The sequence below is a fragment of the Chamaea fasciata genome, unplaced genomic scaffold, assembly GCF_029207755.1.
Source record: "Chamaea fasciata isolate MVZ Bird 193981 ecotype frontalis unplaced genomic scaffold, bChaFas1.0.hap1 SCAF_25, whole genome shotgun sequence".
NCBI classification, from domain to species: Eukaryota; Metazoa; Chordata; class Aves; order Passeriformes; family Sylviidae; genus Chamaea; species Chamaea fasciata.
Genome location: NW_027094110.1, coordinates 1474618 through 1489364, shown reverse-complemented (window position 1 = coordinate 1489364; position 14747 = coordinate 1474618). Strand labels below are relative to the sequence as shown.

The 14747-nt window shown below is 49.5% G+C and overlaps 1 protein-coding gene across 1 annotated transcript; it reads left to right on the top strand.

The window, feature by feature from the left end:
• Positions 1-1002: 1002 nt before the first annotated feature.
• Positions 1003-8150, top strand: DYRK3 (dual specificity tyrosine phosphorylation regulated kinase 3). The gene is made up of 3 exons (XM_066203760.1): positions 1003-1129; positions 1752-1867; positions 5584-8150. The coding sequence occupies exons 1-3, from the start codon at positions 1090-1092 to the stop codon at positions 7147-7149; spliced, it is 1722 nt and encodes a 573-aa protein (XP_066059857.1). The 5' UTR covers positions 1003-1089; the 3' UTR covers positions 7150-8150.
• Positions 8151-14747: the final 6597 nt, after the last annotated feature.

Below are 14747 nucleotides of genomic sequence, written 5' to 3'. Positions count from 1 at the left end.
CCTTTCCATGAGGAAATTCCTGCTGGAATTCCAACCTGAGCCTCCCCCGGCCCAGTCTGAGGCCGTTCCCTCTCCTCCTGTCCCTGTTCCCTGGGATGAGATCCCAAATCCCCCCCTCCTGTCAGGGAGTTGTGCAGAGCCAGAAAGTCACAGACACCATTTGATTTTTACTTGATTAATTTCACGAAGGGAACGAACACACCTCCCACATCCCATTAGCCCTCATGTTCCAAAACCCCACCGACGGCTCCAGCTCTGGAACTCCCTCTCTACCAGGTGAAAATAAATCCGTGGCTGCTCGTGGAAAGCTGAACGTTGTCCTGGACTTTTTACACAGAGTCAATTCCTGCGGCGGGGCAGGCAGGGTCGGGCGGCCTTTGCCGTCCCGGAGCCCCGGACACGCAGCACTCAGCGTTCTGCCTCCGTCCGCCTCTCCGCAACCACGGAGAGGTTTATTTCTGTAGCACGGGGGGGCCATGCTGCAAAGGCAGGGAGAAGATCTGGGCAGACCCACAGCGCGTACACTGTCCCAAAACAGGAGTGGATTTAAAAATCCTTCCACGCCCTGCTGTGAGGAGAGGAGGGCGAGCACCCTGCGATGTGCGGGGGTCCCGCGGGGCGGGCTGGGCCGAGGGGAGAAGCGGAGCGACCACCGGAGCGGCGGGCAGATCCCGCCCCGGCGGCCTCCTCTCCGCGGTGTGCGGGGGTCCCGCGGGGCGGGCTGGGCCGAGGGGAGAAGCGGAGCGACCACCGGAGCGGCGGGCAGATCCCGCCCCGGCGGCCTCCTCTCCGCGGTGTGCGGGGGTCCCGCGGGGCGGGCTGGGCCCAGGGGAGAAGCGGAGCGACCACCGGAGCGGCGGGCAGATCCCGCCCCGGCGGCCTCCTCTCCGCGGTGTGCGGGGGTCCCGCGGGGCGGGCGACCACCGGAGCGGCGGGCAGATCCCGCCCCGGCGGCGCTGCGCAGGCGCGGGCGGGCGGCGGGCGGGGGCCGTTCCCGGGGCAACGGCCGGGCCGGGCCGGGGCCGAGCGGCCGCGCTGGGCAGCGGCGCCCGCCGGGCATGGGGCCCGCGCCGGGGCCCCCCCGACACGATGCTGCTCGGCAGGAAGCCGGACGGGCCTCTGGCAGCGGGTGAGGAGGAGGAGGTGGCGGCCGGGGGTCCCGCGGGGCTGGCGGGGAAAGGGAGGGATGCGATTTGGGGTCGGTGGCCGCCGAGCCCCCCGCGTGGTCCCGGCCGTCCGTCGGGTCTGTCGCGATAGGCGTCGCGATTTTGAGTTCTTGAGCAGCCGACAGCGAGAGACGCCGCCTTTTCATCTTCTTCTTCTTTTTTTTTTTCCCTTTCCCCACATTTTTGCAGCTGTAATTCCCACATCTCATTTTTAAGGGATAACCTGCTTTGAAGGATAGTCCTATCAAGTGTTTAAGTGTTTGCTCGTTTTCTGCTCGTTTGGGATTATCCTGATTAAGGGGAAGCGGGGAGAATGGTGGTTAGTGTTTCTTAGGGGTGTAATTTTTTTTGCAGTGCAGAAGTTGATTAACCAAAAAAGAACCTCTAAATTAAAAGTATCTCGAAGCATCGCACTCCTGTGGTGTGAAAATACAGTTCGATTCCAAAGATCATTTAATGAATGGAGGAGAATCGATGATTTTACAGATTCAAACGTGCTAAAGGGAGTTGCATTTCTGCATTTGGCTGTGCCTCTATCAGTGTGAGGTGTTGTGAATAACTGGTTTGTGTGTGGGACCTTTCCAGCCAGGATTGGAGATGGATTGTACGACTCCTACATGAGGATAGATGAGTGTAGATACCCAGAGCCTACAAATGAAGAACGGAGCCCTTCAGGACTTCCTTCCCTTCCAAGAACTCATGTGAGTATTTTAAAGTCATCTGTGACTTCACGCTGTGCTGTGTGGCTGTGGGAACTACCCAGAGTTTGATACTTCCCTACAGAAAATAACTTTTAAAAGCAGGATTTTGCAGCTTTGTGGCGGCTTCTTAACATTATTGTTTTTCCTGAGCGTAAAAGTGATGTGCTGGGTTCACTGCAGAACTTGCTGGCAGCCTCAGGAATCCCATCTTACTGCCCTCAGCTCGTGTTTTAATCAAAAAAAAAAAGTCACTTTACAAAGCGTTGAAGCGTTCTGCCTTGTCACCTTGTACTCTGATAAGTAAATCCACACACGCTTTGCTCTGCCTCCTCCTCCTCCTGCACGTTTCCAATTTAGTTTCCCTCATGAAAATTCCGACGGGTAAGTACGTAGGAGCAGCAGAAGGAGCAGTGTGAGTCTGTGTGGCTGCCAAACATCTCACAAAAGCATCTTTCTGCTCTGAAAACTCGGGCATTATCTGTCACTTCTACCGAAATAGCTCCTTATGGACCAAAGGTGTTGCCGGGCTCTTTCATCAGGGCTCTGTCCCCTCAGCAGATGTGGAGTTGGGAGATCTTTTCCTCCCTTTAACTGGTTCAGTAGTGCTCATGTTCAGCTGTACTTTTGTACACTGATCTGTCCTTTAGCTGGGTTTTAAATGTGTTCTGGCTCTTGCTGAGTTCTGGCAGAAGGGAACGAGCTTAAGCTTTAAAAAAAAAGCCTCTCACTCTCTAAAAAGTGAAAATAGACATTGCCCTGAGTGAGATGTGTTTGAAAATCATCACCTTATGGGGTTTTGTTGTAACAAATTCGGTCTGTGCAAACTCGGGGGCATGAGTCTGGTTTTTTTGTTCTTTCCCTTTTTGGAAATGCTGAGGGGGAGCAGAAGGAATTTGCAGTAGGGTTTGAAGAGCGATGGGTCGGGGCTTTTTGTTTGCAGGGATATGGAAAGATTTCAGCTGCAGTGTTTTAAGCTGTAGTGCGACTTCATTTGTTCACGACTAAATATGAGTAGAGTGGAACTATGCAGTGAAATACAAATACAAACCCACGACTATTTGATTTGACTTGTCTTCATCTGTGTTTTGTCCCTGAAGCCTGTTTACTTCTTAGGGCAAGATTAAGGATTTGTAGCATGCCCAGTTTGCATGGTGATGTGTCAATAAAATCCAGCCTCAGTGGCATCAGGCAGGCAGGAGCTGAGGCTGAAAACGATGCTGCTGAGTTTTAATGGGAAAATACCTGGGTTTTTAGTTTTCTTCTTGCAAGACGTTTTATGATGTGATATTACATGGGACTTGAGGAGTCCTGGTGATGACTGCAGCTGCCCATTCCTTCATCTGAGCCTGCAAGAGGACGCAAAGTCTCTCTGCTTTGGGAATGCATGAACTGAATTCAGTCTAATTCAGTGCTCAGAACATCTCTGCAAACCAGTTTGTGCAGGAATTGCAATAACTGTCTCCTTGTCAGTGAAAACGAAGTTTTGTCAGTGAGAGTTTTCAACAGGGTGCCACTGGTGTTGTCAGCCTCAGTTCTTGCCTGCACTTCAGCCATAAAACCAAAAACCTGTGGAGCCTGGGATTTGTAAAAGAAAGCTGTTGAAAGAAGGCTGGTGTTACCCAGGAGTCATCTGAGTGCAGCTCTTCTGAGTCCAAGGGAAGATGGAGCTATATTTGTGTCCCACCATCATGTGGCAACTGATTTTGGGAGTCCTCTAAGGATGAAAATTGAGACCTTACTACCGTTGAGTCAGGTTTGAAATCCAAAGCCATAATTCCTTCATTAAGAAATCGTTCCAGGATAAATGGAATCACGAATTCCTGGTTTATTTCGGGATTCAAAGGTACAAAATGTTTGCTAGGAGCAGCAGCACCAGCAGAGCTGCTGCTGCTCTTCCGTAGAGAATATTTGAACAAGTGTGAGCCCAGTTCTGTGTTTATATCTTCTGTTTGTTTGTAAACTTTCTGTCTGGGTCTGCTGGACTGAAGAGTCTTTGAGCCAGCTCTGAAAAAATGTCATTCTTATCTCAGAGGTTCAGCCAGGCTCCAAGAAAAAGGCGTTTATTCCGAGTTACCAGGGCTGGGCTCTGTTGTTTTTGTTTCAGACTCTGGCAAGGCGTGTCCCTCCCAGCACACTCTGCATTTTGGGGTTGATAGGAGGAGTGGAGCTTCCTAGGATCTCTCCCTGTTGATAAGGACTGACTTCTGCCGGGAAATGCCCATTTTTTGAGGCTTGTTGAGCAAGAACTAACATTTCAGGGCAGCACCAACAAGCAGAGTCTTTTATGAGCTGTGTGTAGTTGGCTTTGACGAGAACATACACTTCCCTTATTTGCTGACCCTGCTGAGATGTTGGACTGGATGTAACTAAAAAGGAATTTGGTTTTATTGCTGTGGGGTTGCAGGTTTATTTTTTTTTTTTGTTTTTTTGTTTGATTCCTGTGTAGTTATTTTGGTTTTCAGGGATTCGGGGTTTGGCATGTGTCTGAGATCTTTATTTTTAGATTAAAGGACAAAATGGGAAACAGATGTTGCTGCTTCAGTCAGGGCTTCTTCAATTCTGCCTGGGTTGGGACAACACCTCTGTGCTGCCTCTCAGCAAGGAGTGCCAGCGAGCAGGAAAGGGAATAACTGCTGTGCTAGTGGGAAACTGACCTCCAGGGTGGTCAGCGTTTACTGAATAGTAAAATTGACAAGGCTGGAGAATTTCACAGTGTTTTTCTCACCTCGTATGGTTTTGTTTCAGATGTAAATATTTTAGCACATGGTGGTAAGGGGGAGTGCTTGCGGACCAGTTGGAGTGGGAGGTGTTCTGGGTTATTCAAGTCTGTGTTAAGAGAGTTGTGCAGCTCTCTCTTCCCTGTGTGACAGTGACAGGACCCAGGAGAATGGCCGGAGCTGTGTCAGGGAGGTTTGGGTTGGATAAAGTTCTTCCCCCAAAGGGTGCTGGGGCACAGAACAGGCTGCCCAGGGCGTGGGCATGGCCCCAAGGCTGCCAGAGCTCCACAACAACGCTCTCAGGGGCTGGGAGGGATTTTGGGGTGTCCTGTGCAGGGCCAGCAGTTGGACTTGATGATTTTTGTGCGTCCCTTCCAGCTCAGGGTATTCTGTAATTCCACCATGATTTCAAAGGGAGATGTGGATGTGACGACGTGTTTTCCCCCTTGAAATTAAAACCCCATAATGAATTTCGTTTAAAGGCTGGTTTACCTCGCCTTGCCCCGTCCTCCTTCTGCTCCTGGTGCAGCTGCCTCACAGCAGCCATATGTCACCTGCTGGTGTTGCTTTGTCTTCCTCTGGCAGCCTGGCTGAGCAATCTTCCTGCCACTTCTCAGCATGTCCACGTTCCATTCCGTGCTTCAGACAGGTGCAAGTTGCATCTGTTGATGGTTGTGCTGCTGCACCCACGTTTGGAGCTAAACATAGCTGTTCCCTGGCCCTTTGCAGACTGGAGATAGGTATTTTGTGGTTGTTTCAGTCTTTGGCTGGCTAGGGTTTCCCTTTCTGGATTTAAAAGCACAAGTGCTGTTGAGCAGGGAGCTGCTTTCTCTTTGTGTACCCTTCTATAACTACGCTTGTAACTTAATTTAGTCCAGCATTTTATATTTGTTCCTAATAAATGTCAAACTCAGCCGTGTTACCCTGTTTTCCGTTGGTAGTGATTTTATTTTTAACCTGTGCTTTAAAAGATAAACTAAACTTCTTTCTCCCTTCTAGGTTTCTATCAACAAACTCATGATGAAGGATCACTGTCTGGCTGGAAATCAGGTCAAAGTGGAGCAGTTATTTGAGGACTCTGGCAACAGAAGGAGCAGCGCTCTTCACTCTGCAGGCCTTACCCCAGAACGATCTCTGCCTTCCCTGACAAAAGAGAAAAGCCTGGAGAACCTGGGTGCTAGAGGCAATGGAAGCTCCTTGAAGTCACATAAAGCCGTCTCCCAAGCTCCAGAGCAAGCTGTCAAACAGTACAAACATCAGCTCTCAGCTTACGAGCAGCAGGAGATCTTCAGTTTCTCTGAGATTTACTTTGTGGGGCCGTCTGCCAAGAAGAGGCAGGGGGTGATCGGCGGCCCCAACAACAGCGGCTACGACGACGACCAAGGCAGCTACATCCACGTGCCCCACGACCACCTGGCCTACAGGTACGAGGTGCTCAAGATCATTGGCAAGGGCAGTTTTGGACAAGTTGCGAAAGTCTACGATCACAAACTTCACCAACACCTGGCCTTAAAGATGGTTCGCAACGAGAAGAGGTTCCACCGCCAAGCCGCCGAGGAGATCAGGATCCTGGAGCACCTGAAGAAGCAGGATAAAACAGGCAGCATGAATGTGATCCACATGCTGGAAAGCTTCACCTTTCGGAACCACATCTGCATGACCTTTGAACTGTTGAGTATGAACCTGTATGAGCTGATCAAGAGGAATAAATTTCAGGGCTTCAGCCTCCAGCTGGTTCGGAAGTTCGCTCACTCCATCCTGCAGTGCTTGGACGCCCTTTATCGAAACAAAATCATCCACTGTGACTTGAAGCCAGAAAATATCCTCCTGAAACAGCAAGGGAGGAGTGGAATCAAGGTTATAGATTTTGGGTCCAGCTGTTTTGAGCACCAAAGAGTCTACACATACATCCAGTCCCGGTTTTATCGGGCTCCAGAGGTGATCCTGGGCAGCCGCTATGGGATGCCCATAGACATGTGGAGTTTTGGCTGTATCCTGGTGGAGCTTTTGACTGGCTACCCTCTTTTCCCCGGAGAGGACGAGGCGGACCAGCTGGCCTGCATCATGGAACTCCTTGGAATGCCACCTCAGAAGCTCTTGGAGCAATCCAAGCGAGCCAAGAACTTCATCAACTCCAAGGGCCAGCCGCGGTACTGCACGGTGCTGACGCAGCCGGACGGGAAGGTGACGCTGAGCGGGAGCCGCACGCGCCGCGGCAAGGTGAGGGGTGCCCCGGGGAACAAGGACTGGGTGACAGCTCTCAAGGGCTGTGATGACCCCTTGTTCACTGGCTTCCTGAAGGAGTGCCTCAGCTGGGATCCTTCCGCACGCATGATCCCCAGCCAGGCCCTGCGGCACCCCTGGATCTGCAAACGGATGCCCAAAGCCGCCGGCTTGGAGAAGAGCTCCGGCAGGAGGATTTCCAGCTATTCAGGTTCCTTCCAAGGGATTTCTAACAAGTTGCCTCCCGTGGCTGCCGTGCCCAGCAAGCTGAGGGGCAGCCTGGCCCCTGAGCCCAGTGGCAGCATCCCTCTGTGTACTGTGCTCCCCAAACTGGTCAGCTAGTGGGGAGTGCTGGGTTCCCAGGATCCACCCCACGTGTGTGTGGTCACTGTCTGTCCCTGCTGTGGGAGGAAATCAAATGCAGAGGGTTTTAATGGGTTTAATTTTCCTTAGGGGCTCAGCCTGGAATATTGGAAGATCAGTCAAAAAGGTGCACATTTTAAAGGGCTGATTTTATCCAGTTTTATTCACTCACACCTGGTGCATATTCCACTGCTGAGGGTTCAGCTCAGCTGGGGAGTACAGGGACAGTTTGGCTGATGTGCTGTTTAAAAATACTGGTTTAGAAATCAAACCATTTCTTATCATGGCTCAACAGGTTCGTTTGCTTAGAGGCAGGAAAGGAACTTGATTTAAACTCCATGTTTTCAGTTATCTCCAGCTGAACTCCTGTTCCAGGGGGAAGGTTTTAAATCTCTTGTCAAAAGCACAAATGCATTAATGCAATGCATTAGGAACTTACCTGCCAATTGCTTAAGTTGGAAGAATTTTATTTCTCTGCATTGCTTTTCCCCATATCTATCCTGGGATTTTAAAAAATGTGACGGGATGTAGACACCAAAGGAATTTGTTGTTGGAGAAGAAAATACTCAGATGATAAAATTTCAGAGCAGCGTAGAAATGCCATGAAACACAGGATATATCTAAATAAAACAACTAATTTCTGTAACACTTGCTATTTTCCCCCTAAAAATCTAAGGAAAGCTTGTAGGGGAATTTGGGATCAGGCCTGGTCCATCACAAGTGTGAGCCAGTTTGTTCAGGTAATGACTGAATTATCTGTTTCTTTGGAGCTCAGATTCCCATCATCAGTTCTGCCAGGTGTGTGTCTTTGTTTTTCCTGTGTTTTTAAAAAAAACCAACAAAAATGTTGAACTTCAAGAGCTGGTTTATATCCATGTTTGAGATTCTGGTATTTGCAAAAAAAAAAAAAAAATCTCTTTGTGTAGAGTGAATTCCATTGAATTATATGAAGTTCTTTTAATAAAAATGCAAACATGCCACCCCTGTCAGACAAGCAGAGCTTTTTCAGGCCCAGGGCTGTGACTGGAAAATGAGGGAGGGGGGGAAACACACATTAATAAATGGGAGTGTTCTCTGAAATCTCAACAAAATCTCTGGAAACGTAACCAGGAAGGACTGATAAGGTGCAAGAACTGGCGGATCCAAATGGAAATACTTTATGGGAAGAGCTGCTTTGTTTCTCTTTGCCTTCCCTCAGGCCTTTGGGTGCCTACATTTTCTCATTCTTGAACTCCATGAGCTTGTATTTCCTCTTCCTTTATCTTCCCAGAACACGCCAGGGTGGTGTGACCTGTCACAGGCACGGCACAGCTCGTTGGGGTTGTTCCTCCTCGCAGCCTCATGGCCCGAGTCCATCCCCAAAACCATCTGATCCCTTGCCAGGGCCCTGAACAGGACTTCAAATGCAATTCAGAGCTTTCATGAACAGGAGGTTTGAAATGTAATGACTTTTCTCTGCAGCAGGTTTTGAATGCGAAAGGAGGGAGGCTCTCAGTATGCAAACAAAGGAGTCACCAGGGTGATTTTAAATACAAATATTCAGTAGGAGACCCTTTCCCTGAGGAGACTGGGCTGCTCTGGCCCCTCTGGGTCATTGCAGCACTGGGTGGAGGCCTGCAGGAAACCTCAAAAAGACTCAGCCAGAGCTCCAGAGGACTTTAAACTGAGGTTCCCAGGAGCTGCAATGGAAGTTCTCGTGTGTGGAGCTTTCCTGAGTTGTTTTGTTTCACGAGTGTCAATTCAATGAGCTTAGAAATGATATTAAAATAACAGTCTGGCCCTTATCCGTGCAGCAGCCAGCCTGGGTGGGCTGTTCAGGGGTCACTGACAGCAGCACATGGCTGGTATTTTTTATTTTGCTTGGCTGGGTGGAGTTTTATTTGAATGAAGAACCAGGGAAGTGGATTCTGGAGGGAAGTGGCATCAGTTTTAGTAGGAGCTCTGATAGATCTGGCACATTTTCAGAAGCCAGAAGTTTTCTTCCTCTTCCTTTTCTGCCCTTTACATTTCTTTTTAACAAAATACACCAGGTGAGAGAGGAGAAGGGAACCTTTCAGGAGCAATAGCTTGGTAGGAAAAACTCATGGAACAGGATCTTATAGAATCCTTAAGATTATGTATCTTAAGGAGAATATAAGGTGATGTGGTGCCGGAGCCTGGCAGAAGGAGCAGTGGTGATGTCCTGGGAGCTGCACAAACAGGGCTCAGGAACACACAGCAAGGTCCTGGTTCTAAACCATTTTATCTCTAAAAAGTGTGGAATAATAATGATAATTTGACTCGTGGGAAGAGGTGAGTGTGAGGGAACTCCTCCTGTGGCAGCCTCTGGTGCACAGTCAGTAATTTTGCTTCGGGCTGGGGCTGTGAAGCTGCAGATAAAGCAATTAACTGGCAAAACTTGTGGCTTTTTCATCTAGAAAATGTGTCCAGCATGTCCTGACTGCACGAGGCGTTTGTTTAAGACTGGCTCTCACTTACTTGGTGCTGCCATATTTGAAAATCTAATATGTAGTTAAGTGAATTGCTAATTTGGGTGAGAAGGAAAAGCAGCCTCAGCAGGTATTTACTGGGCCTGGAAACTTCTTCCTAACCCAGGAATCACAGCTGAGAATGTTGGGGTCTTGTTCCCAATCACAAATGCCCAGTTTCCTCATAAATCATTCGATTTTGGTGAATTCGATGGAGAATTCCCAAACTGGGAGAGCCCTCTGGGTGAGCCAGTAAATATCCTCTGAGGAATGATCCCTGCAAACCCTGGAGTTGCTGGGCTCCCTGTGGGCTGGCGCAGGAGTTGTCACACGTGGGGGCCCTGGGCTGTGTCGCTGTCATTTATCAGGGGCGGTCACGGCCTCGGTGTCTGTGCTGGCCAGATATGGCCAAAGCTCAAGGTCACACTTGTTTTTGGGGAAAGCCAAACCCTGGGGAGGTCTGAAATCACCACAGGCCATCACATCATTTACCTGTGCTACTGCTCAGAGTGTTGGAAGGAGCCTAAAATGAAACGCGTCTGAAAATAAAGAGGAATTTTCATTTTTGTGGTAGCTTTGCTTTGTTGAGCTGCCAGCACTGGCACCTCAGTGATGTTGTCCTGAGGAGTCACCACAGAACATGCAAATAAATCCCTTGTGTTCACAGCAAATGAGGCACTTCTAAAAGTCACCCAAACCTGTTTTGAAATGGCCCTTACGGTGTTTTACTGCCCTGTGAGAGGTGCAGATCACACCTGGTCATTGGCTGCGGTTTCAGCTCTTTGGCTCAGCAATATTTTTATATAAACCAAGGGCAAGGCATGAGCAACACACCTGAAAGACCCAAACCTGAACCTAGAGATTTTCTGGGTACCAGACACTCCTCACTGGTTTTTTTATCCTCCCAGCCAGCTGTGGGAGGGAATCCTGCTTGACCAGTGACCTAAGAATCCACAGCAGATTAACTGGACAGATTTAATTCAACTTTTGTGGAAGAGTGAGTGATCGCTTACAGTCTTTTTTACCTGTTTGGGTTTTCGTGCAGTTGAAAAGTTCTTAAGCAGTTGCAGAACTTCTTTGCAATGATCATCATCTTCAAAACTACCTCTCAAACAAACACAGGGTCCTTTTTAAAGGGCTGCAGCTCTCCTGGGGTTTGGGTTTTGTTTGTTTTTGTTATTTTTTTTTCTTGTTTAATACCAAAAGCTGTCCTGGCTGTGGAACATATATATGATGATCTCAGCAATGTCTTGCTAATCCCAGGCACACAAGCAAAAGGCTGATGCTGCACCCAGAGATCTCTGCTGAAACGATACAAATCCCCTGCCTGCCAAAGTTTAATTCCCTTGTGGAAGTGGAGAGCCGAAATAATATGGAAAGATCTGTGGGACTTGTGTGCAGCACCAGCTGAGACTGAAAACAAACCGAGCTCAGAGACTTTGATGAAAAATCCTGGGGGTTCTGCACGTGCTGGGTGCTCAGAGCTGTGGGGACCTTTGGGTGCTGGGCAGTGTGATTTTGTATTTGGTGCTATCAGAACCCTGGAATCGCTGAGGCTGGAGAAGCCCTCCAGGGTCACCAGTTCCAACCTGTGCCTGATCCCCATCCTCACCCAGACCAGTCTCCAGTCACTGGGCACCCCCAGGGCTGGGCACTCCAAACCTCCCTGGGCACTTCCACCCGCCCTTTCCATGAGGAAATTCCTGCTGGAATTCCAACCTGAGCCTCCCTTGGCCAGCCTGAGGCCGTTCCCTCTCCTCCTGTCCCTGTTCCCTGGGATAATCCCAAATCCCCACTCCTGTCAGGGGGTTGTGCAGAGCCAGAATCTCACTGACACCACCTGAGTTTTTGTTTTGGTTTTTTTTTTTTAATTAATTTAACAGCAGTTTGTGGAAATCAACACACCTCCTGCATCCCATGAGAGAGCCCTCGCGTTCTGAAACGCCACCGATGCCTCTGTAACTCCCCCTGAGCCAGGCCAAATCCGTGGCTCCAAAATTTGGATTATTTTTTATTCCAAATCGGAGGGTCAGGCAGCCTGTGCTGTCCCAGAGCCCCCAGACACAGCACTCAGGGGTTCTTACACACTGCAGATGTTCCAGCTCAATGTCCGCGTCCTCAGAACCCGCAGCTTTGCCTTTTTATTGTGAATATCGTGATGAGGTGTGACAGGGTGGGGAATGTGGGAAACATTGGAGGTGCACGACTGTAACTGGAGGAACATTCTGGAAATCACTCAAACCGTGTATCCAAATGTAAGGAGCGCGTTTCTCGGAGTTGTGTTTTGGGTCATTTTTAAAAGAAAATAAAACGCATCGTTTTCTTTAGCCATGGAGTGTGCAGATTCCTAAAAGTCCTTGATTAAAACGAAAAAGCAAAAAAGTATGAATTATTTCCAGTGGGTGGGACTTACCTTGTGCTGGCAGACACCACCTCCTGTGGCATCTGCCTGGAGAGGAGAGAAAATCGTCACCGGGTGAGTGGGAGGTTTCTGTGTCTGTGCCGAACGTGATGAAGCTCTGCTCTGACAAATGTTCCTCTCGTTAACAGTGCTGTAATTAGAACACACCAGAGCTTTTGCCGTGACATTCTTCGGTTGTCACTTTCTTATTCAGCCCACTGGAGAGCTTTTTAAAGCCCAGAATCCTGCTTATCCCCAGGCTGAAAGGAGAAATCCAGTAATAGCCACTTAGGGAAGATTTGCTTTTATTAGAAACCTATAAATGGGGGACTTACTGTATACACAAGTGGATATTGGGATGGTTTGAAGATGAAATCATGCTCCGGTAAAAGGTCTCCAGCTACAACCTGGGTGATTAAACCATGTGTGTTACACACACACAGTGTGTGCAGGCAACACAGTGAATTTTCGCCTTGTTTTAATGTGGGTGAACGGCGAATAACTGATTATTTTAAAGTTTGCAAGCTGAAAACAGTAAAAAGAAAATTATAGAGAGATTTAGATGTCTTTATTTGTGGTATTTGTATATAAATACGTGTAGCTCTGTGTTCAGCCTGCCATGAGTCCATGGGACACTCTCTCAAGCACAGCACCTCAGATTAAAAAAAAAATCAGTTTATCTGCCCTGCTGTAACACTTGCTGATAAAACATGGTAAGGGATTGCCTCCCAAAGTCTGCTGTCTGAGCTGCCCTGGGTGCTGTGAGGGGAAATAATGTTTGGTGCCAATGAGGGGCTGGGGAATCCAACAGCAAAGCTGAGCCCGTGTCTTCGTGCCTGGCAAAATCGTGCTGAGGATGTTGGTAAAACCTTGAATCTGCACAAAAACGGGGAGCAGAAGCCTGGAGTTTGTTACGCCTGTGGTGTATTCCAATTTCTGTTAATTATTGTAGTGACAGGACAGGACGGGAGGGAAGAGCTTCAGACTGGGAGGGAGAAGGGTTAGACTGGATATTAGGGGAAAATCCTTCCCTGAGGGTGGGGAGGCCCTGGCACAGCCGTGGCTGCCCCTGGATCCCTGGAAGTGTCCAAGGCCAGGCTGGATGGGGCTTGGAGCAGCCTGGGACAGTGCAAAGTGTCCCTGCCCATGGCAGAAACAGCACAGAGGAGCATTTTACCCCTAAATTATGTTTTCTTCAAGCATCATCCGGGAGTGCAGGTGCTGGGACGATTCCTCCGCTGGTTTTGGTGCTCAGCTCCTCGTGGCGCAGGCGAGGAGGGAGCGGTGGCAGCTCCGCGTTTGTTTTCTTTCCTCTTGTCAAATTACCCCAACGGGCTTTGCAAACACCTTTATTTGGGGGGGGACAGCCACGAGCACAGATGCTCAGAAACTCCTTTCCCTCTGAAAGGGAAACCCAATCTTCACTGGGGTTTTGGGTGTAAAACCCAGGAATAAACGCAAATTCTTGACCGGATTTTTTTTTTTTCCCCTGTCTCCCCAGAGCTTATAGGGGAAATGATAAATGTGATTTTTCCCGGGTGCAGATGTGGCCAGCCGTGCCCGGAGACATCTGGGGAAAGCTGCACTTATAAGGAATGGCACAGGAGAGTTTGGGATGTGGCCGCAGGGAGAGGGGATGGTTGGCACCAGCAGCTTTCCCCCCCCCCTCCCGCCTCTTGCAGACAGGGGGATTTAAATAATTGCTCCTTAAGTGTGCTCCGGCTTGTTTCCTTTGTCTGCGGGCATGGAATAGCTGCCCGAATTAAGTGTGGCCATTCTTAAACGCTGAGAGGAGCTTTCTAAAGGCGAGGGAGAGGCAGCCGCTGGCAGAGCAGCGGAGCCATGTAAGGGTTTGCATTCCTGCTGGAAGCTCTGGAATTCGGCTTTACGAGCACGGCAGCATCGCCAGGGATTGTTTTGCTGGGCTGGTGGGATGGAGGTAGGAAGGCCGAGCCCGTGATGACAATAATTAAGTGTAATTAAGCATAGCCGAGAAGGGATTGAGAGCAATAAAGCACATGCCTGATTAGCCCACGGAAGGGACTGTTGGAGGTGCGGGTGACACAAGCCGGGCTGGATTTAACAGGAATTTCTTCCCAGTTTTCCTTGCAGTGTGAGAACGCCTCACCTGCGGTGTGTTGGGGAGGGGGGATGTGAGCAAGGGGCTCTCCAGAGGAGAAGTGACGTAGCCAGGTCTTGCCCTGGGTGGATTTTTTGGCAGCCAGGCAGCTGCTGAGGACACGGGAATGCAAAAACTCATCACCAAGAAGCTGCTGGGAGAGTGGAGCTTGGCCGTGGCCTTCAAGGGCTTTGTGGTGGGCACCCCTGTGAGGATGAGCTTGTTTAAGTTTGCCTTAAGTTTGAGCTCTCTTGTTTTTCAGATTCTGTGCTGCCCAGGGGTGCAGTTCTGAGCTCACATTTGGTGCTAGTGAACTCTCTTCGCAGGGAGGTAGAGAAAACAAATCCTTTTCCTGCTGCACAGCAAGGACAACTTTCAGGCCCAAAAGCATGAAAAACAGTGGACTGAAGGGGGGGACAAGAAGGATGGGACCTCACAGCCTGGAGCTGGAATTGGACAAATTAACCCCAATATGCAAATGGTCCAAAACTTATAAAAGTGTGAGACCTCGTGGCTGATGAGCCATTTTGTGACCATTTTGGGTCCACCTCGGGTGTAGCCCTGGTCAGGTCCTGTTCTGCCCAAGTGG

Bases quoted from the DNA above. Each gene is read 5' to 3' on its own strand.
- DYRK3 (XM_066203760.1), top strand. From the start codon at position 1,090: ATGCTGCTCGGCAGGAAGCCGGACGGGCCTCTGGCAGCGG. The intron at 1,130-1,751 runs GTGAGGAGGAGG...GGACCTTTCCAG, and splicing joins GGACGGGCCTCTGGCAGCGG to CCAGGATTGGAGATGGATTG. The intron at 1,868-5,583 runs GTGAGTATTTTA...TCTCCCTTCTAG, and splicing joins CTTCCCTTCCAAGAACTCAT to GTTTCTATCAACAAACTCAT.